This window comes from Pempheris klunzingeri, chromosome 1 (assembly GCF_042242105.1).
Source record: "Pempheris klunzingeri isolate RE-2024b chromosome 1, fPemKlu1.hap1, whole genome shotgun sequence".
NCBI lineage: Eukaryota > Metazoa > Chordata > Actinopteri > Acropomatiformes > Pempheridae > Pempheris > Pempheris klunzingeri.
The window spans coordinates 3,155,419-3,175,832 of NC_092012.1; the positions used below are offsets into that span (position 1 = coordinate 3,155,419).

The window sequence follows — 20,414 nt, forward strand, 5'->3', positions numbered from 1 at the left end:
ACTTAAGAGTTTCAAATCAGATTGGAAATGTGTTCTTTTCCGGTTGACTTCTAGTTCCTTCTGTGCTGTATTATCTGATAACATGGCAATGCATACATGTAATCTTTACAAAAAATCAACTTAGTATCACAGTGATGTGTCTGTATGTATTTGTGCCAGTAATTTCCTTAACGAAAACCTACATAGAGAGCTCTCCATATGGAGCAGTGTACCTGTCCCCACCTCTGGACAACAACTGGAGAAGGTGAGTCGCACATCTGTCGAGCTGCTGACAGAATGCTTATTGTTTTGTCTTCTTCCGCTAACTAGATTGTTTTACAACAGGAACCGTTTCCTCTTGCCACCCTGTTTCCTGTATCAAGCCTCTCTGTGCTTACTAGTATCGTCTTTCTGAATGCAAGCACCAACCACTTCGATCAAACACAGATCAGATATGTTTGGAATCAGAGTTTGTCCAGGGGAGAGCCGAGGCAGGGTGATGAGTGGAGTTGTTGGCCTTCGTTGTCTCTGCACAAATGTTTCAAGCGTATGTGTTCGCCCCGGGGAGGCTGCGTCTACCTAAAGGTGTTTGACAGATAGCCTTTTGCTTTAAAGGTCATACAGCAGTCGTCCTACTGTTTAGGGATTTTATGTTTTTCACAGCACCGCTGCCCTGTGGCGTAGAATCCTCAACTTAGCAGAAATTCAGTAGCAGCACTCGCTGGAAAACAATGCTACACTAGCTGGCCTTGATCAGAGCTGCAAAATCCCTTTTCCCAGCTCTGGTTGTGCCCACGTAGAGCCGTCAGTATACAGTAGACAGCTTTTCCTCCGTGATTACAAGGGAGTGAATTATGGCCCTAACCCTAGCTCAGCCAGGCTCCTCCCCACTCTCTCTTTCACTCTTGCTCTGTCTCCATACTTGTGTTTTGTGTGCAGCCTTGGCCGGCTGCCAATCGCCCTGCCTCGTCTTCTTCCACAGCGCCGACACACGCATTTTGCCAGGCTCCTCGCCGAGCGCACTATAACAGCTTGTACTGTAGAAGTGAATAAGGCCCACGCCCTCTCGTCATTGTTGACAGCGCAAAACAGGTTGGCTGACAAACGTCCTCACGGAGCAGCCAGACGTCAGTGTTCTCAGAGTGGGTGTGTTTGTGGGAGAGCCATGTGGCATAAAGCGCTGAATGCAGACTTGTTATTTACGCGGCACTGATTTGTTCCAGTCTGTGCTTCTCAATGAAAGACCGAGCATCATGCCAGCTAAACTTTAGTGTGAAAAATTATGACAAATAGTTTAATTTAATTAGATACTGACAACTTCTGTCACAAGGGCACACGTAGGTTTGTCTAGTAGACCAGTCCTTCATACGCCTGAATTGATGAGGTGAATCCTTCTGTAGCATAAACCTGTTTGTTCTAAGCTGTAAAGTGATGGGTCATAATGGATTGTGATGAAATTGGTTTCCACTGATTGCCTCACATGGTTTCTTTGGACATAATAGTCCTCACTCACAGTCTGTTTTTGATGGCAGCTATTAAATTTCAATCTCCCTGCTTTTGGAATTGTGAAAAAACATTTCTTTTCCCCACGTCACCTTGTGAAATGGCAAACTATTTATCTGTGCTTCATTCTAGTCGTGCTCATCTCTCCCTTTAAGTGCTTCTTCTCTTCCACCATTCCCCACTGATGGCACTGTATATGCGATTGGCATCAGCTATGTCAAGTCTCTGCAGGCCAAGCCTAATGTCCTGCTCCAACCTGCAACAGATTGTTGTCACAGTGTGTAACAGAGATAAACTTCCCCCTCAGGAGTGGATTTTGGCCCACTTTACTGCCACAGACAGAAATGTACACGTTTGCCCTCAGTGCTGGCTTAAATTAACTCCGTATGAGCGGACAAGAGTCGCAAAGCTAATATTCAAAATTCTAATTTCATACAAGTTTGTCATTGGCTTTGCTTTTTAGTGTTGAAGGCGTGTGACCACCACACTTTTAAAATAATAATCCATTCTGATTTGATCTAGATCGCTCTTCTATCTGGCTTGTATCTTCTGTATTTTTTTAAAGATTCAGCCAACACAAACATGGAGGATCCTGGCTACTCCTTCTTATTTCTAGTGGCTCACGGTGCTCCTGCTATGTAATAAAAAATGTGGCCCGTAAACCCTCCTGAAACTTTGCCTATCGGCATCTGGCAGGATGTCATGGATGAATTTGACGTTTTGATGATTCGTGGTTGATTTACAGACTCTGGTTTTCACAGAGCATGTTCGAGAGGAGAAAGAGATAAAGTTTACAAAGTAGTAGTTGGATAGAACTTGTTCTAACTGAGTTGACACTTGAGACGCATGCAGCAGGTGCAGCCGTGCTGTTGCAGAAAGCGTTGTAGAACATTTAAGGTGAAAGTCCACATAGAAATGCAGTCCAGGTTTTCAGTTCAATAACTGCACGCTGTGTTAACATGTTTTCGGAGTCGTTTCACCTCTTCAGTGTGACAGATAGAGAGGCTGTCAATCAGCGGTTGTGTACAGAATGAAAGACCCGGTGGCAGAACCATGGCAACAGAGACTTCTCATTATCACAGACTCTCAGGCAGTGAACGTACAGGGGGGAGTTTCTCTGAAGGGAGATTTTTAAAGGTGGGATCCTTTCAAAATGTAGCCGCTCTTGCTAGTTTCTCCAGTGTTACAGAGCCTGCCTTTAAAGTGCACTACTTAGAATGTCATTATTTATTTATTTTCCATGATAAAGAATTTATTTTTCCATGTGCATTACACTTGTACTCTAAGTAGGAGCCCTGTTCACCTCAAGCCCTGCTGCTGCCAACGGTGCGCTCTCACCGCACTGTGTCCTGGGTTTGAGCAGAACTCCACAATTTAAATATCTAATTTTCAGTTGTTGCACTTCATTGCAATTTTAGTCTTTTTCTCTAATTGCGAATTTCCACGTTTTATCAACTTCCTTAAACTGGGAGCAAAATTGCACCACTTGTCATTGTCATACTCGGTACAGATGTTTCCACTGAAACCTGGTAAGTTCACACATTTTTATCATGATTAATGTCATTTCAACAGCCACATTTCGCAACAGTGTCCTGTCCTTGTCCTGTAGATGCAGACAAAATGAATGAACAGCACATAGTTTTGCTTTTGCACAATACTGTAGTGTTTTTACTCTTAGACTGCTGACGTAACTTGTATCTTTAATAAAGCCCTAACACGCTGTCGGAGGGGAAATGGGAAATCAGTGTCTGGACTGAAACATAGCCAGATTTGGGAGGCTCCTTTTTCAGTAGCCTGCTGGGAAATCTCATTGAAGAAGATTATCTTTTGTTGCACTCATTTGCCAGAAATGATTGTTATTATACTTTATACATTTAAAAACACAAGAACAAATCATTGCCTCAACTTCCATCCATGGTAATGGTCTTTGGCGCTTGTGTTGTTGCAGTGAGAGGCAGATTCCCTGCTTGTCCGTCTCAGGGGAGAGCGGGGCGGTGAGTGTTTACAACGCCAACCACATCTGTACTGCATTACCGCTGTCGGCTCTGGAGAAGAGCCACAGAGCTCTTTTAACTGTTTCAGTGCTTTAACTACCACGACATCGATCGGCTATCTGCTCTGCTCCCAGCCTCTCAAACGCTGACGACTGGCGCAGAGCAAACATCTGAGAACAAGGGCACGGAGAGAGATGTGCAGAGAGTGTGTAGAGTGTATTTTTGAAGTTGAAACACACACATTTGTTGAAGTTTTTAGGTTGCAACTGCATCACATTTGCACTGCTGCATGTTTGTATTAAGATGACTCATGCCAGCTTTCCAGCCTCTTTTAGATCAAGACTTGGAGCCGGTGCTTGGGGATCGTCAGGCATGACAGAAATGCAGGGGAACAGAGCTGTTCACATAGCCTTTAACCGCTCCATGACCAGCAGTCTGGCCAACAGATTTTATCATCTCTCTGGATTCGATGAGGCCATTTTTCTTCAGGAGAGACAGTAGTCATTTCCCACTTTGTCCATCTGCAGTGAGCCGGGCCATCATTTTTTATGTCCACAATCTGTCCTCTAGAGTTTACTCAAAGTACAGTGCTTGTTCAGAAATGTGGCGCTCGCTGGTGTCTGGGAAGAGGGTTTCTGAGAGGGGATTGGTTCCTGGGGTCCTCAGGCATCAGACCTGAGTACAGCCCTGGATGAGTCCCTTCGGAGACCATCTGTTTCAGGGTCAAAGCCTTGATCCAGTCCCACGCCCTCCTCCTCCTCCATTCACCCGTCTTTGGCCAACTATTCCTGTACAGCCTCTCTCGGGATGAAATCTCAGACAAAAGCTCCCTGTAGGCTGCTCTCCCTTCCAGAGAAGAGAGCCTAAAATGTCATCTTTGGGAGATGTGGCGTGGTGATTCTTGAGGGCCTTTATCCTCCGTCTAGGTCGGACATCACCAAATGGTGGCAATAGCTCAGTTCAAGTGCCATACAAGTTTAAGGCGGCTGTATTTTAAAAGTATCCCTCTTCAAAATTTGACGGTAAATATTGTTGAAATGATGTGGAAGTGTTTTATTTAATAGATGTAGAGGGAGGCTGTAGGACAATATTGACACACATGAGGGTCGGTCAGACCTTTGCTGGTCTGATTCAACCATTCTTGCATAATAATAGGCTGGTTTACCCCATTGTCTGTATGTTTGTTTCATTAGTAAAGGATAACTTTGGTTTTGTAAACCTGGGCCCTATTTTTTTTTTTTTTTACATATTTTACGTTTGAAATAGGCCCATAACATTTTACACAAGTTAAACAAATATTTAGTTGCATTGGAACCAACACAAGAAAACACCAAAGTCACACAGTAACACAAACACACAAACCAGTGGAGGCAGCAGTAGACCAGTAACTGTGGTCTGTATGGTAAAATTAGAGTTTTTATCAATGAGGTCTGGTGGACATCTCTGGTTAAACAAAAAGGATCTTACAGATCTGTCTGTTGTCAGACACCTACAGTAACAATCAGTCAGTCAGTTGCCAAAACAAGCACTTTTAGTGGGCCTACTTTGACGAGGGCTGTCGCCCAAAAGGATTATCTGAAGCCACTGTAGTCTGTTCACAGCTGCTGGCTGAGGCGATCTTATTGACCAATTTCAAAACTTTCTGTAACAACCAGGCACCCAAAAGGTGTAAAAATAGGACCCAGGTTTAAAAATAGCAAAGTTATTCTTTAACTCAGTACTATTTTAGCTGATTAAAGTAGCCTACAGTAGATGTATTGTATAGGCTGGGAAGGCATTGTCCTAAATTAGTTTTTAATTTGTTTAATTCAACATGATTTACCAAGCATGAGCGAGTGCAGCAGGACAACTCATGGCAGCAGCAAACTAAAACAAAATCAGCATGTCATTATGTCAGATTGGTTGATTGGTCACATCTAAACATAAATATGGGCTTTTACACCCTCGTGATGAGCCTACTGGCTCGTCAGGTGACGCAACACTGGTGGAGGTTATGTTATATGTGCAATATTGTTTTTACACAACTCCTCAAACGTCACGGTGCATGAGAGGACAGGGATGGTCCCCTGTAGTATGACTGGAGGCGCCTTGAATTATAGTAGCCTTGCTTTCAGTGTGACCATCCGGCTACACAAACGTATTTCTGAGGTTTTCTGGAAAGTGAAACTGTTCTGATTAGTAACAATACTGGAATGTAAGTTTCACAGCTGTATGTATTTACACATAACAACCTGCTGGTTACATAACAGACCATGTAAGACTGCAGCAGCAAAACCCCTGCTCACTTCAACTTTCTATTTCCAACTGATCTGACGCCACAAAGCACACAAGATGTACAAAAACAAAGCAGCCCAGGAGCCATGATGGTTTTTCTCAAATATTATTACCGGACAAATTTGGTTGTGATCAGACTGTTATCACCCATTTAGTTACATTTACATGCAAACACAATATATTGTGTAATTAGAATGGTGGCTGTGCAGTCAAAATATGGAGGCTGATCAAGAATTGATAATAACTGCTAGTGAATGAAGTTGTAAAACTGTTGTTTGTGAATTTGGAGACGTGGTTAACTTTCCGGCTATTGTGTTATGACGACAGATATTTAATGAACTAGTTCCCCAGTTTGTCCCCAAACTTGCTTCAAATTTATGCAGTTTTAGTGATTTCTCGAATTTGGGGATCTTTATATACGAATCAATCACTGTCAACAACAAGGTCTTACTTATATGGACCTGACTGTGAATTCGGCATTATTGCACCAATTCACAGTGAAGTCTGCATTGAATTGATTGATCCACTATTCCCATGGACGATGGGTTCAATGATTGAACACACCAACCCCTGTGACGTCTTCTCTCTCACCTGCATTGCAGTAATTCACATTTATTAGCTCCAACTCCGACATGATCCGCTCACTGTGAGCTGCCTCTGTTTGAAGTACACAAAGAAATGGGCACAAACTCAACACAGTGGCAGAGAAACCCCACCACCGGTGTTTTGGCGGAGTAATTTCTCTCAGCAGCGTAGGCTGTGTGCAGATTTAATGTGTACATCTGGCTGGATGCCAGAGGTGTTTTCATTGGCAGAACTAAGAATTAAGATTGAGATGAAACTCAGTGCCCCCTGCAGGCTCTGCAGTAATGATGCTGCCCGGGGCCAGCAGAGAGGAAAGGTAATCTTTGTGGATCGTTTTGTATTTTTAGAAGACCAGTTGCTTCTATGTATGTTCATCACAAGGAAGAGTCAAGACCCCTTTTTGCTGAACACTTGAGAAAAAACCCCATTCAGGCAGTGTTCCCACTCCATCTCACACAAGGACCCTTCACATCAAGTTGTTTACGTTGTTTGTCCCTCTGGCCAGCTATTCCCCAGAGAGCTGGTTGTGTCGCACCAGTTTTTCTTTCCCCACTAGACACGGCAGAACATCTTGTTACTGGTCCTCAGCTGCAGGTTTATAAGCCCGGCTCTGGGTCATCCTTCTCGTTAGCACTCCTGCCTTTGTTTGTCTCCAGTTTTTCTATCTCCTCTGTCTTCACTCTGCCTCAAATTTATTCCCTCTCTCCTTTTTCCTCAAAGAAACAATGGTATTGTTCTGTATCTGAGTGTTTTCCCGGGTCTCTCTTCCTTCCACACATGTGCCAACACAGACTGATCAAGATATTTTCTCTTCTTCCCGGTCTTGAAGGTCAGGAGCCAGGGGGTCTGTGCTTTCACCCACTAAATTTGTCTGTCGTGCTTTTCCTCTGTCTCTCTTTGAAGGGAACAGCAGCCATGGACTGAGGAAAAACGGCCTGGGTTTAGATTAATATCACAACTCAACAGGTGACCCTTGACCCCTCTCTGTCTCTGTCCCTCTCTTTCCCTCAGTCTATCTACCGCTTTATCCCCTCGTTCACACAGACGCCAACAATTCTGTCCTTTGTCTTTTGACTGCGTTGCGCTCTGGTTTTTATCCTTTGTAAACCTCTGCCTGCTTTTTAACATCTCGATAATCCCCTCCTTTCCTCCTCTGAAGCACTGAGATAGAGGGCCGCAAAATCTCAGCTAAAGACTGTCATGGTTATTATGTTTTCTCCTTGTAGTTTTCCACTCATCTTTCCAGTATGATATTTCTGAAACATTAATCAATACCTCCTCTCTTGCTAACCCAGCTTCAGGACTCACGGCTCCTTCGCAATCTAACATCACGGCTCTTTAATCACGTTTTCTTCCTTTCAGCCTCTTTACATCCTTCTTCAAGTGTTTGAACTGTAAAATGAAACAGATTTATTTGTGTCTTGATGGAATTCAATGCAAATTCATTTGGATTTGATCATCAGAGCTCTCATGCACAGAGAAGAAGAAAGTTATTCAAAATGTGCACGAATATTCGCTCTGAAACTGTTCTTATTGTAAGTGGTTTGAGATGGGTTCTTTTGTGAAAGGCTGTTTTTGTATCCTCCAAAATACACAAAGTGCCTGAGTATCATTTCAATTTTTTTTTATTCTAGTGATACCCATGTGAGTGTCGACACAGATAAACAGAACCATACGTTTAAAAGAATATATAAATATAAAGTCTAATATAAAGTAATCTCCCCAAAACTCTTTGTTGTAATTTTAAAAAACAAAAGAAGAACTTTTCAAACATCATCAGACCCAAGCTAAGAAAAACACATCTGCACCGCAGTGAAAATGACATTGATCTCTCTTAACTTCTCTTCCAGACAGCAAATAAATTAATTTTCCCCAAAATATCAGTTTTCATCGAAGTTGACTAATTTAGGCTGTAAAAAAAAGATAAAGCTAAAGAATAAAGTTGTCTGTTCCTTAGATACTGTGTTGCTTACCATGTTTTCAGTTCAAAATAAGTTAAAAAAGCATGTAAGCTGTTCAGACAGTCTAGCTGATGATCATTCTGGTGATATTTCTATGTTTGTTTGTTTACATGCTACCTATTTAACACCTGCCCAGACAACCAAACCATTTACACACAGCTGTGTATGTTAAGCTCTTAAAAAGCTTTCAGATCTGACTGTGAGGAGCTTCTCCAGTGATTCTGTTTCCTTAGTCTAAATCTGTCCGCCATTAATTGACAGAATAAAATCAAACTCAGGTGGATCACTTCAGTTTGATTACTGCAATCTGCTTCGATGCACTTAAAGGAAAGTAGGAGTGACGCAGGAAAGAAGCCATTGAGGCTTAATGGAAAGCCCTAGAGAGAGCTGGCAGCGGCAGTGATATAGGTGTGTGTGTGTGTGTGTGTGTGTGTGTGTGCGCCTGGTACAAGTGAACACTGAACATGTGTAAGTGTGGATTAACAACTGGACACAAGAGACTAATTTCTAAGATGAAATAATCTTTTGTAGCCTCCAATTGGACAAAAAAAGACTATTTAACAGAATATTTCACATCTTTACTTAAACAGTTGGTGGATTTTCTTTTCATAGATTTAATTTCTGTCAAATCAATTCCACGTTAAAGCGAAGTAGTATTTTTTGAACCCTCCCAGACGATGTAAGAGATAATGCAGATGTTTTCCCTGTATTTCCCTTCATCATTAAGGGTAGCCAGCAATAGCAATGTTTATATTAAGTGCTTAAAGGTGATTGTTATTTCATCACGGAGTCGGAGTGTGTTTTCAGCTCAGGCTGCTGAACCCAGAGCCCAGTGCTGTGGGGATGTTTCTGAGTGAGGTCAGTGTCAGCTCGCACATGAATGCAGCTTGTGTGGAGGCAGAGCAGGAAGGAGAGTGACTCACTGACCTTACAGCCCTGACAAATCCTCTGCCTCTGTCCAAGGTGCTGGAACACTTACCATCATTTTCCTCTCCTTCCTCCTCTTCCTCCCACACAGAACCAACTCAGACTCTGCTCTTCATACGAGCGTTATGAACCCAAACCCCCAGGACCCCTTTGGCATGAACCAGCAGATGGGTCGAGGTCCCCCCCAGCGTAATGGTGAGAGTAACACACACACACACACACACACACACTGAACACGACATACTTGTGTGTCTTCTCGACCGTGTTTTAAAAAATTCCTCATCCATGTCCTGAAAGAAATGCTCTTGTTTTAGTGTGTTCATAACTCCTCCTCAGCTCATGGTGGCTTCTTCCTCTATCATTTGACCCTTTTGTCCTTTTGACACTTCTTCATTTTCCTCAGCTGCACTACTGTACACTTTTTAAAACCTCTTGAATAGCCAAGCCAATTATTTATCAGAATTTTGGAGGCTTCTCCTAAAAAGGCAGGGTTCAATCCCATCACTCCATAGTCTTATTTTAAGAAGTGCTCTCAGTTACTAAGTTTTTCGACGGCAGTCACGTGATCATCAACACGCTGTGAATTCTGCGGACAGCGACTTGCTCTGTTCGCTTATGGGCTTAACGAAACATTACATGTCCTTTGTACTGGGCAGCTGGCAGGTCCGTTTAATGTCCGGTCCAAATGATTCAGCTGTTCAGGTTCTCACGTACTCTGGGTGTGATCTCTAGATAAGTTCAGGGCTGCAGTACACGAGTGAGTGAGAGGGACTGGAGAATATTTATTACACAGAATACAGAACAAAGTACGTGCACAGTTTGACACTAGAAGACTTAAAGACATGAACGTGTGTGCATGAATTGTCGGGATCTGTGGACATTCACACTGGACTAGTGAAGAAGTCTTACGTCCAATTCGTGCATATTTTAATTTTAAGTGGGCACTGAAAGTATATCAGTGATTAAAGGGAATGATGACATTAAGGCAATTTGAACTAATTTACTCCGAACTCTCTAGAATCGGTGCCCTACAGTTCATTTAAAGGTGTTTCTGGTGGCGCAGCATGTCCACCTGCTGAGCACATAAATCAGCACGAGTGACGAGTGAATTTTGAATCCTTACTGTGACACCTATCTCACACACACACACACACAGACAGTTGTTAGGATAGAGGAGACATCGCTATATAACGCTGTATAAATAGTTTATGTATGTGTAGTCCTGTCACATAGAAAGTTTCAAGCTCTGCTAACAATAATCCACATTAAACTCTAATCATTTAAACAATGCTACACATAGATTAAGATGTTTGATGAATATGAATACATATCCTACAGTAGCACGACTCACCTCAGTGTAAATCCCATTATATTCCTAAATACAAGATGCTACTGCTTTAACACTAAGACCAAGCCGTCCATGCTGGTACTTCACTGGCACGCCCCCCCCCCCCCCCTCCCACCGGCCCCCTGGCCTTTGCCGATCAGCGATCTCAAGTAACCCGGGTTGGATGATATGAAATAAGAAAAAATTAACCATCTCTAACTCGAACTTTCATGTGGAAAAACCACATCAGTCATGAATTATTCTTCAAAGCAAAGTATTTTTATTGGGATCTTACAACATTTCTGGAGGAGCTCTTTGCTCACAAGCAAAACTTTCCACATTTTCCATAATAACAATGAAAACTCCTTCAGATCAAGTGATTATTATCATCACTTCCTCTGGCAAGATTCTTCACCATTGTTATGGAAAAAGATCTGGCTATTTTTAGCTTTTCACACTTAATAAATAAATACATTTCTGCTCAGGCTTGATTGGGGTTAAGTACTCATAAAGCAGAACTAAAGTGATCTTGCCGACCTGATATGACACAATCCTTTGTTGTCTCATAGACTGAGTGTGAAGGACTGTCCATCAGCAGATGAGCAGCAGGTGGAACATTCATAGTATGACCTGCATGCCGTCAACAAGGCCAGGAAACGGTCTGGAGAGGCAGATCGTTGTATCACTCCTGCTAGAGAAGCTGCAGCCTTGTGAAAGCACAGCTGTAGGTCATCGCAGCCCAGAGCACACATGCGATTTAAACTACACATGCAGCGAGCAGGCTGCTCCTCCACTGGGCCCATGTCGTAGCGATCATGCTAGTTTATGGTGTTTGTGTTTCTGTTCCTCTGGTCATTCATTAACAGAGAACACAGTCCATCCAGCCAGCTGCTTTTCAGCCTCCGCTCTGGGCTTGGTTACACAAATCACCATCAGGCCGTCGTTGGTTCAAAACGTTCTGTTTATACATTCCTAGTTGGATTGTAAGTGGCAAAGATTTAACTCTGAGTCAAATAATTCATCTCTCTCTGTTTTCATCCTCTTCATCCATCCCCTTGTGTTTCCATCCGAGCGTCCAGTGTGTATTTGAAAGTGTTTGTCACGTCGGTCTCGTCTCAGATGCTGATGAAGTGTGGAGCGCTTGAGTGAAGTGCGCCTGCACTGCATTACTACTCACTGTGTTTAGCCAACAAGTTTAAACAGGATATTGCCTTAATATCTGGGCCAAGTATGAGTTTCACACACAAACAGAATCAGCCTGCTGCAGATGAATTACAGCACACTGTTGTGCTTTAAACGGCTCACCTTAGACCCAGTTGGCCCCTGTGTGTGTGTGTGTGTGTGTGTTGCTTACAAAAATAGCTGATACCAGTATTTCACTTTTATGGTTGCCCTCTGTTTGTTACAGCCATGTTATTTTCATCATACATTCTATTAATTATTTAATTCCACAGAATGTCAGCAAATAACTAAAAATAAAAACCCCATGACAAGTTACCAGAGCCCAGGGAGACGTCTGGAGTGGTCCTGTTTTAGTCTGATCAACAGTCCAAAGCCCAAAGATATTCTGTTAATGCTCACTGTCATAGAAGACTAAGAAAACCATACAATACTTGGATTAAAGAAGCTGGAACCAGTGAGTTTTTACTTTAACAATTCATCAGTAATCAAAATGGTTTCTCTTTTCCATCAATGGACTCATAGATCAATCAACTCTTACTTCTCAGCTTGGTTCAGCTCCCTTGTGCAAAGCTGCCTGCAGGCCTATAAAGGCATTATAGTTTAACTGTATACACAAAGAGATAACTGTTTCTCCAAAGGCGAACTGAGCTGCCTGTGGAGGCTCACACAGTGAATACAGTCTGCTCTATATAGTCCACCAGCACATACTACACATAGCTGCACAGGCTGGATATCGTTTCCTCCTGTAGAGGCTGTGACACTAAACTGCTTCATGTTTGGGAAGGAGCAGCGCAGCCTCGTCGCCTCAGTGCTTCCATCGCAGGAGCACTGAGAGCCGTGAAGCCCCAGGGCCTCGTTGACACCTCTAAAGGTTTCAGCGGGTTTTGAGTGGTGTTAAGCCCTGGCTGATTAAAGAAGCATCTAACTAGGAATTACAGCTATGAGTCACACTACCGGGGTGGAAACACTTAGAGCAGAGGAGTTCAGCTCCAGTCTTTATGGTGCGATCTAATTTCTGCCAATTGTTGTCAGTGGAAAAGGAGCAGCATCAGTCATAAGAAATCTTATGTTTCCTCTGTAGCTGAAAGGCCTCTGATTACTGCTGCGCTCTTTTTTTTTTTTGTCTTAATCCCGAGCATTTACATCACAAATTTTGAGTGCTTTGCGCAGTGTAAGCGATCCAGCCAGGGACACAAGCCAGCCGCTTTCCATCCCAGTTGTCCTGTATCCGTCCCAGTTGCGCCTGTGTGAGCAACAGCAACTAGACGTCTTTGAAGGGGAAATACAAAGATGCCAGACCGTTGTATCACCTCATTGTCCCATCTGTTCCAGCAGCCGAAAAAAAGCTACCTCTCAAAATGAATGGGCCTCAGAGAGACTGAGAGCATGTGAGGAGAAGGAACGGGCGGGCAGCGGTTCAAAGGCTAATGGAAGAGAAGCCGAGTTCAAGTCTGACTGATGAGGAGACTTGAAGGAGACCTCAAGAGAAGCACAAAACATTTTCCTAATAAGTAACAGAGTGTACCGGAAGTGTTGTTGCTAAACATGAGAGCTGCACACAAAATACCCAAAAGTTAAAAGGAAGAAAAGACAAAGGCATTTGTATCTGGCATCAAGTGCACAGTAAGGAAGAGAAAGAGGCTCTTTGTGGCACGACAAAAACAATGGCCCTCTCTTTATTCCTTCTAAGTCTATAAACCCCCGCTCCCTCCCTCCCTCCCTCACCACCACCACACTTCTTCCCCCCTTTCCTCATCTGTGTGACTAATAACATGATGCCAGATGCCCGGCTGTTGTGTTTATGAAACCTCACAGTAATTGCAGTGCGTATTCCAAAAGGCCTGTTCCTGTCAGAGGGATTGGTTATTGCCAGCTAATATTGAATATCCTCTAATGGTTCTCTGCTTTTGTTTTTGTATCTTTTTTTTATTTCTCCATCGATCATCTCTGCCCCTCTCTCCTCTTTTTCATTTGCTTGTATGTTTCTTGTGGACCGGCGGGTGCAGCTAGTGTAAACGAGGCAGAGGTGGACGGCTCTGGAAATGGTGAGCTGAGCTTCAATAATCAAGAGGTAATTAAATCAGTTTATCTGTAGAACACGTTTAATTGAAGTGTACTTTCTCCTGCAGTCTTCTCCTTCCCCTCGCTGCCCAACGAGGAGAGTCTAATCGGTGTCAGTAAGCCTCTTCCCAAACAGCTGTGGGAAGCCAAGAAGGTAAGACTCACTTATTACCTCTTACATCATTGCCTTGTTGATGCCCTCTGCGTTGTTTGACTTACGGTAACCCCTCACAGGAGTGGGTTATCACCTGCACATCTTGGCATTCACTGCTCTCACATCTGGGTACCTTTTTCCCACGGTGACTATGAACTATGACCATAATGACGGGATCAGACTGTGTAGTACTTCTACGTCTGTTGACAATGTCACTGTGTCAGATTAGATGATTGTGAAACTTTCAGTTCCTGCTGTGACTTAGCAGAGATGTGTCAGACTACACGTTCGTGCTGGTCTTTCCTGCTCAACCATAAATATGTGATCGGACTTTTTTGAATGAGGAATGTCAACAACTACAGCCCTCAAAGCATCATGGGGGAAAATGACGAACGTGATGGACACAGAATCAGTCGTCTTCTGCTGTTACACACTACGTGAGATTAAACGTCACATTTTCATGTCTGAAAGATGAATCAAGATCTGGATTAATGAAGATATTCTTGAAGATATGACACGTTTCATTTAATAGATCAGGTATCTCACTGAATCAGTTTTCAAAGCCACAGACAAAAAACATATTTGTACATCCTCCCTCTTAATCCCGTAATAAACTTTGGTGCTGGATGGGCAAACAACAATCTACAGTATCCTATCAACCAGGAAATAATATTCAGAGGGCAAAAAAGTAGTGTTGTTAGTGTTAGGCAAGTAAATTGTAATTTTTGTGCTTCTGTTTCAGGTCCAATCTCTGGCATCAAGGCCTAAATCATGTGAAGTGCCTGGAATCAAGTAAGTCTGAAGGCAAAAACAAAAGGTCAAATTCTTTTTGTTCACTTGTACCCAGACCATCATTAATGATGGTTTTCGGTGGCACACGGACTGCAGCTGGTCAGCAGAAACAATAGAAACGTAGAAATGAGATGCCGCACATTCCTGCCTCGTCAAACAGGAAGTCTGTGTTCCTCTTTACACCTCCAATCCTTTGAAAATGTAAAGGAACACAGTGATTACAGTCAGATTCCCTTAGCATTGTTTAACAGCAGTCTGTCAACACTATTGTCCTCCCCACTGCAAATGACCTCCGGTGTCGTGTCATGACTTTCCTGTACCATGATACTACAATATGGTACGGATATAAGTTATCTCATAGAGTTAACTCAATATATTAAGGAAAGATCTCCTCTGTCATGATGTGGAAATGAACGATGAATGATGGATATGAACATTATGGTCTGTGCAGCCAGCCCCAAGCTGCTCCTTATTTGCGTCTGTTGTTCTGCCTGAGTGGGACACACTGTTTGTATGTTTGTGGAGGCAAGCGTTTGTTCATTGTTTTGTGTTGTGCCAGTTTGTGCGTGCGCTTGTGTGGGGACCGACAACAATGAGTCACTGTGGCTGCTCATATGCTGTTACTGCAGCATATGAGCAGAGATGGAAATTAGAGAAATAATAGAGGAAATGGAGAGTGGGTGGGAAAAAAAGAAGAGGCTAGAACGAGTGGATGGGAGTCAAAGAAATGTCTTGTCAGTTTGAAACAACAACGGCAGCACATTTAATGACCCTGCTTTGATTATGCACAATATTTCCATGAATATCTGATGAAGCTAACGAGTGTCCCGTGTTCCTTCGCTGCAGTATATTCCCGTCTCCGGAGCAGAACCCCGGTCTGTCCCACTACCAGGGCTTGTTAAATACTGGCGGCTCTCTGCCCGACCTCAGCAACCTGCACTTCCCCTCACCTCTCTCCACCCCGCTGGACCCTGAGGACAATGGAGGGTACCCCAACCTCAGCGGGGGCAGCAGCACCGGAAACCTGCCGGCCGCCATGATGCACTTAGGCATCGGCAATTCACAAGGTGGGTGGAGCGCAGCTTTGTGTTTGTGTGTATTTACGGCCTCGGCCTGTATGAGTGTGTGGGTCCCACCCTTCTTTTGACATTTGACTCTTAAAACAAAGCAGCTTTCTACGGGTCTATTTTCATTTTTACAATACTTGTATGTTTAGGTAATGTTGACAGTAAAATGGCAGTGATTAAAGGAAAGAAAGACTTTTTTTTTGTAGCAGAAATGTTTGTCTGCTCTCTCATCCTCCAACATCATGGAGGGGATTCCCACAGAGAGAGAGAGAGAGAGAGAGAGATCCTTTTTGTTTAAAATTCAAACCCACCGGACTCCATTGACAAAAAGCCTGTAACCCTCAGTAACACAAACAACCGACAGAGACGGTGGCAGACCGGCAGCGACGATGTAAAATTACCTTCTTTTTTTGTCAATGGACTCTGGTAGTTTTTAACTAAACCAAAAGGATCCTCCAGGTCTCTCTCTGTAGGGATCCTTTCCGTAATGCTGTCATCCATTTAAATAACAATCTGAGCCTGTCAGTGGAAAATCAATCACTTTACTGGACGTTGTTTTGATCTGGTGCCGTTGTCCCTTTACATCCGTACACTACAGACATTGTAGCTCGTTTGCTGTTTGTTCTTAGGAGCCGACTCACAAGATCTACTGGAGCAAATTCGACCTACCAGTCATTTTCGAACCCAAAATATGTAAAAAAATAAATAAAAATTGGGGCCAGGTTTAAAAAAATACCAGTTATCATCAATTTAAACATGTTAAATTGTTACTAGACTAGAAAGAATCATTTTGCAACTATAAAGACGTACAGATACATAAAGATTGTAAATCTCTATACAACAAAGTAAAACCAGATTCAGACCTAAATGAAGGGCAGAATAACGTTCCATGTTTGAAAACACTACAAATTCCAGGGAATGAAGGGAATTAAACTCATCACACCTCACGTTGAAAAACTTTCCCACAGTTTTTTGGTTATGTGCAAAAAGAAGAAGCAGCAGAATCTCTCCTTGTCAAATTATACAGATTTCCTTTTTTCCAAAATTGTGACACACTGGAAATGGATTAATGCTTCGGTGCTCGTCCTCTCGTGGGGTTTGGGGTTTCGCCTCGCAGCACAGCTCTGATCAAAGTGTATTATCTGAATGTGCTTGGTTGTTCAGCATGTTCCACCTCTGACTGTCAATACTGTGAAACCTGCGGGAGTGAGTCATCATCTGTGGGGAGTCTAATCTTTATGTGTTTAATAATCTTAAGGTCCGTTCCAGCTTTAGACTTTCAAGTTGGCAACCACTGCTCCACTGTTTTGAACAGGTTCCAGGTTTCTTTCTCTGCCAGCCAACCGTGCGTTATGGACAGATCACTGAATGATCTCTCTTGTCTCCAGCTTCCTCACTACTATGAACTCCACTGCCTGATCTGAGCACGCCCACCGCTGTTCCCACTCAGCGTTTCCTTTTTGTATTCTGTGAGCGTCTGCGTGGTAGGGCTCCCATGTCGAACACAGTTCAGCTTGGCTGAGCACCAAAGTGACGGGGGAACTTTGACCCTGTTTTGGCTCGCTACAATCAGCTCTTTTCTTTTCCTTCTGTCTTCCCATTTTCCTTTCCTCTGCTCTCCTTTTTTCTCTCCCTCCCCAGTTAAACAATAAAGTCCAGTGTGTTGGGTTGGGACTGGAGAGCACGCTGGAAAATCAAGTACATACTACATCATAACTTCCACATGTTCTCTTGGTTTCTAAAATATCTGCTCTGGATTCCCAGCTGTCGTAGGAGTTTTATTCTAATGTACGTTTTGTGTGATCAGTGTCTTGCTGTCTTCACTGCCCCTGCAGGTCTGTCGTCCTCTCTGAGCAATCCCTCAATTCAGGCGTCCCTCAACAACTGCCAGCTGCAGTCGTCGCTCAGCAATCCCTCCATCAACTCGTCCCTGCGTCTGTCCAACAACTCCCCCCGGCGACGGCCAGCTCCCATCAGCCCCCTCACCCTGTCTCCTGGCACAGAGCAGCGCAGGAGTCTGACCAAGCAGCTGTCTCCCACCATGTCCCCCTCGCTGTCCCCCATCACACAGGTACACACCCCTCACACCACCCCGGCTTCTCCTGGGTCACTGCAGTTTGTAAACCAGGAACCGGTGCTGTCAGAAATTAAGTCGACTTCCAAGTAAACATTCCTGCCATAGCAAAAAAAAAAAACACACTGGTGGAATTGTTTTTAGCTTTGCACTGATGGAGGAAGTGTCGTTAAGTAATGACACCACTATCAGGATGAATAAGCGTCACGTCCCCACTCTTCATTAAGCTTGTAGTCAGTCTGCAGTGACTCCTGCTGGCTTTCTCTGTCCTGTGTAGGGAGTTGCTTTGGATACCAGCAACATGCCAAGGGAGCCGCCCCCGCCCTATCCGCTCTACCAACAATCCCAGCATGCAGTGGACCAGAGCCGACAACGCCAACAGCAGCACCAGCAGCAACAGCAGCCGCAACATCAGCCTGTTTCCCCCCTTCAGAGCATCCAGATGGACTTCAACACGAGCCAAGTGAGTGCCATAAAGAGAGCCTTTGTCAGGGTGTGTGTGTGTGTGTGTGTAGGATGGCACACACACACACACACACAATAACATTTTGTGCCCCCGTGTCTGTGGTGTTCTGTGCACGCGCATTGTCGATGACGATCATAACTTGTTTCTGTCTCTGCAGGGCAGCAATTAGTGTGAGAGATTATTTTTGCATGATTCTTTTTTTTGTACTAAGCTGAGCAATCACATTTAATGTCTACTTTGTTTTTCCTGCTAAACAGGCCTACACAACATTATACAAACATTCTGCACAAGTTGTCCATGGCTATGTTGAGGTATTCTAGTCAGTGAAGTTTGATAAGTGAGTGAGGGAGTTTTTATTGTCCCAGATTCATTCAAACCACGAATAAAAACCTGGTCTACTTAACCTCAATGAGCCACTGATAAAAAGTTATTAATTCATTTTCATTTCATCACGCCATTCAATCTTAGAAACCAGAAGACTGTTCGCTTTCTCCCCACATTTGACCGCAGTGTGATGTTTTGAGTCTCTTTTCTTCCCTGACAGCACAACAACATGGCGACACTCTTCAGCGACCCTTTCATGGAGCAGCAGTTCTCCAACCGCCAGACCAAGACCCTCCCCTATCAGGTACAGGGTGACACGCACACACAGGCGAAGTACGAAGTAGTACACACCTTCAGCCACAGTTGATCTCAGAGGAGACGTCTGGACCAGTAAAGAATAGGCTGCTATAGGGTCGTGACGAGGCCTGTATTTCCTCCCTGTTGTCGTGACTCAACACAGGATCAACACAAACAAGTTACAACAGCATCATTTCTTTAGTCAAGAAATTATTGGGATTTTGTTTTCCAGTTTTATCAGTTTTTTTTTTTTGTCCTTACAAGGTTAGTTTGTCAGCCGGATGTCAGAATGAAATCTGGCCCTCACGATAGCTAGTCATTTCATGTTTTCAGTCGACAGCACTGAGCAGAATGTGTTACTGTCAGCAGTTGTAGTGTTAATAAGGGTTTCTATGTACTCAAACTGCCAGGGTGAACACAGCGACACTTGAACTCACCATTTCTCATTTTCTCTCCGCCATCTGCCGGCTAGTTGGACCAGTTCACTCTATTGGAAAACACGATGAGCTCCACAGCAGGAGGTTCTTGCTTCGACCCCTCCTCCTCTTCCTCGCTTTACTACTCCCAGGCTGCCCTGTCGGGGCTGGGTGGCAGCCACGGCAGCCTGCAGGACCCGATGCACATGAGGTCCAACATGCTGTACTCCAACTGCAGTGGAGGGCTGCCCAACATCATACTCACTGGTAGGTCACGGGTCGGCTGGTTGTTCAGTGTCTTTTCTTTTTCTTCTCTCAGAAACTCAGAAATAATATGAGGGATGAAACATGAAAACTGGCAACTAACAGAGCAAAAAATGGAGCAGTCAGTGGTTTGATATGCTGTTGTTTCCCCTAAATGTTTGTGTGCCGTGTGATGTTGTTTATGAAAACATCTGTCTGCTGCTGCTGAGCCTGAACCTTTCAATTATCATAGAGCCGTAGAAATATAAAGTCCTCTCATTCAGTTCATTAACACAGCTTCGTCACTAGAGTCTTTTTCACTACATGGCTTATGATTAAAGGGATAGCTCAGATTGTTTTCCAGTAGGACTGTATGTGGTACTTTTCCATAGTCAGTGTATTGATGATTGTCGGTACACCCCCAGTTTGGAAAGCAGGCAGGGGCTGCTGTGGACGGGGGCAGCAGAAAACCCTTTTTTAGCCACCAAAAAAACATCAATATTAGTTGAAGCGTATGCTATATTTAGAACATTTATTCGGCTTTACAGCACACAGCCCTGAAGCCCTTATATCCACTATGCTCTCTCCCAAGCCACCAGCATCCATTGGCAAAAACAGTCATTTTACCTCGCAGAACGCAGGAATTACTGCTCCATCGCAGCTTCGCTCGGCTGCTTAGTTTGTGTTATCGTGAGACTTCCGTGTTTTAACAACTAAGTTTGGATCTTACTTAGACTTTAAAAACGCCAAAGTCACAGCAACTAGACCAGAAACATCCATCTTGTGAG

At 43.7% G+C, this 20,414-nt stretch overlaps 1 protein-coding gene across 1 annotated transcript in view; it reads left to right on the top strand.

The window, feature by feature from the left end:
* Nucleotides 1–20,414, top strand: part of crtc3 (CREB regulated transcription coactivator 3) — a 33,699-nt gene that overhangs the window by 11,704 nt on the left and 1,581 nt on the right. Inside the window, exons 4-14 of the mRNA XM_070834511.1 lie at nt 183–244; nt 7,239–7,301; nt 9,315–9,418; nt 13,739–13,777; nt 13,862–13,947; nt 14,690–14,739; nt 15,586–15,806; nt 17,642–17,877; nt 18,158–18,343; nt 18,891–18,974; nt 19,440–19,650. Coding sequence (XP_070690612.1) covers nt 183–244; nt 7,239–7,301; nt 9,315–9,418; nt 13,739–13,777; nt 13,862–13,947; nt 14,690–14,739; nt 15,586–15,806; nt 17,642–17,877; nt 18,158–18,343; nt 18,891–18,974; nt 19,440–19,650 — 1,342 coding nt within the window. The remainder of the gene's footprint in view (nt 1–182; nt 245–7,238; nt 7,302–9,314; nt 9,419–13,738; nt 13,778–13,861; nt 13,948–14,689; nt 14,740–15,585; nt 15,807–17,641; nt 17,878–18,157; nt 18,344–18,890; nt 18,975–19,439; nt 19,651–20,414) is intronic.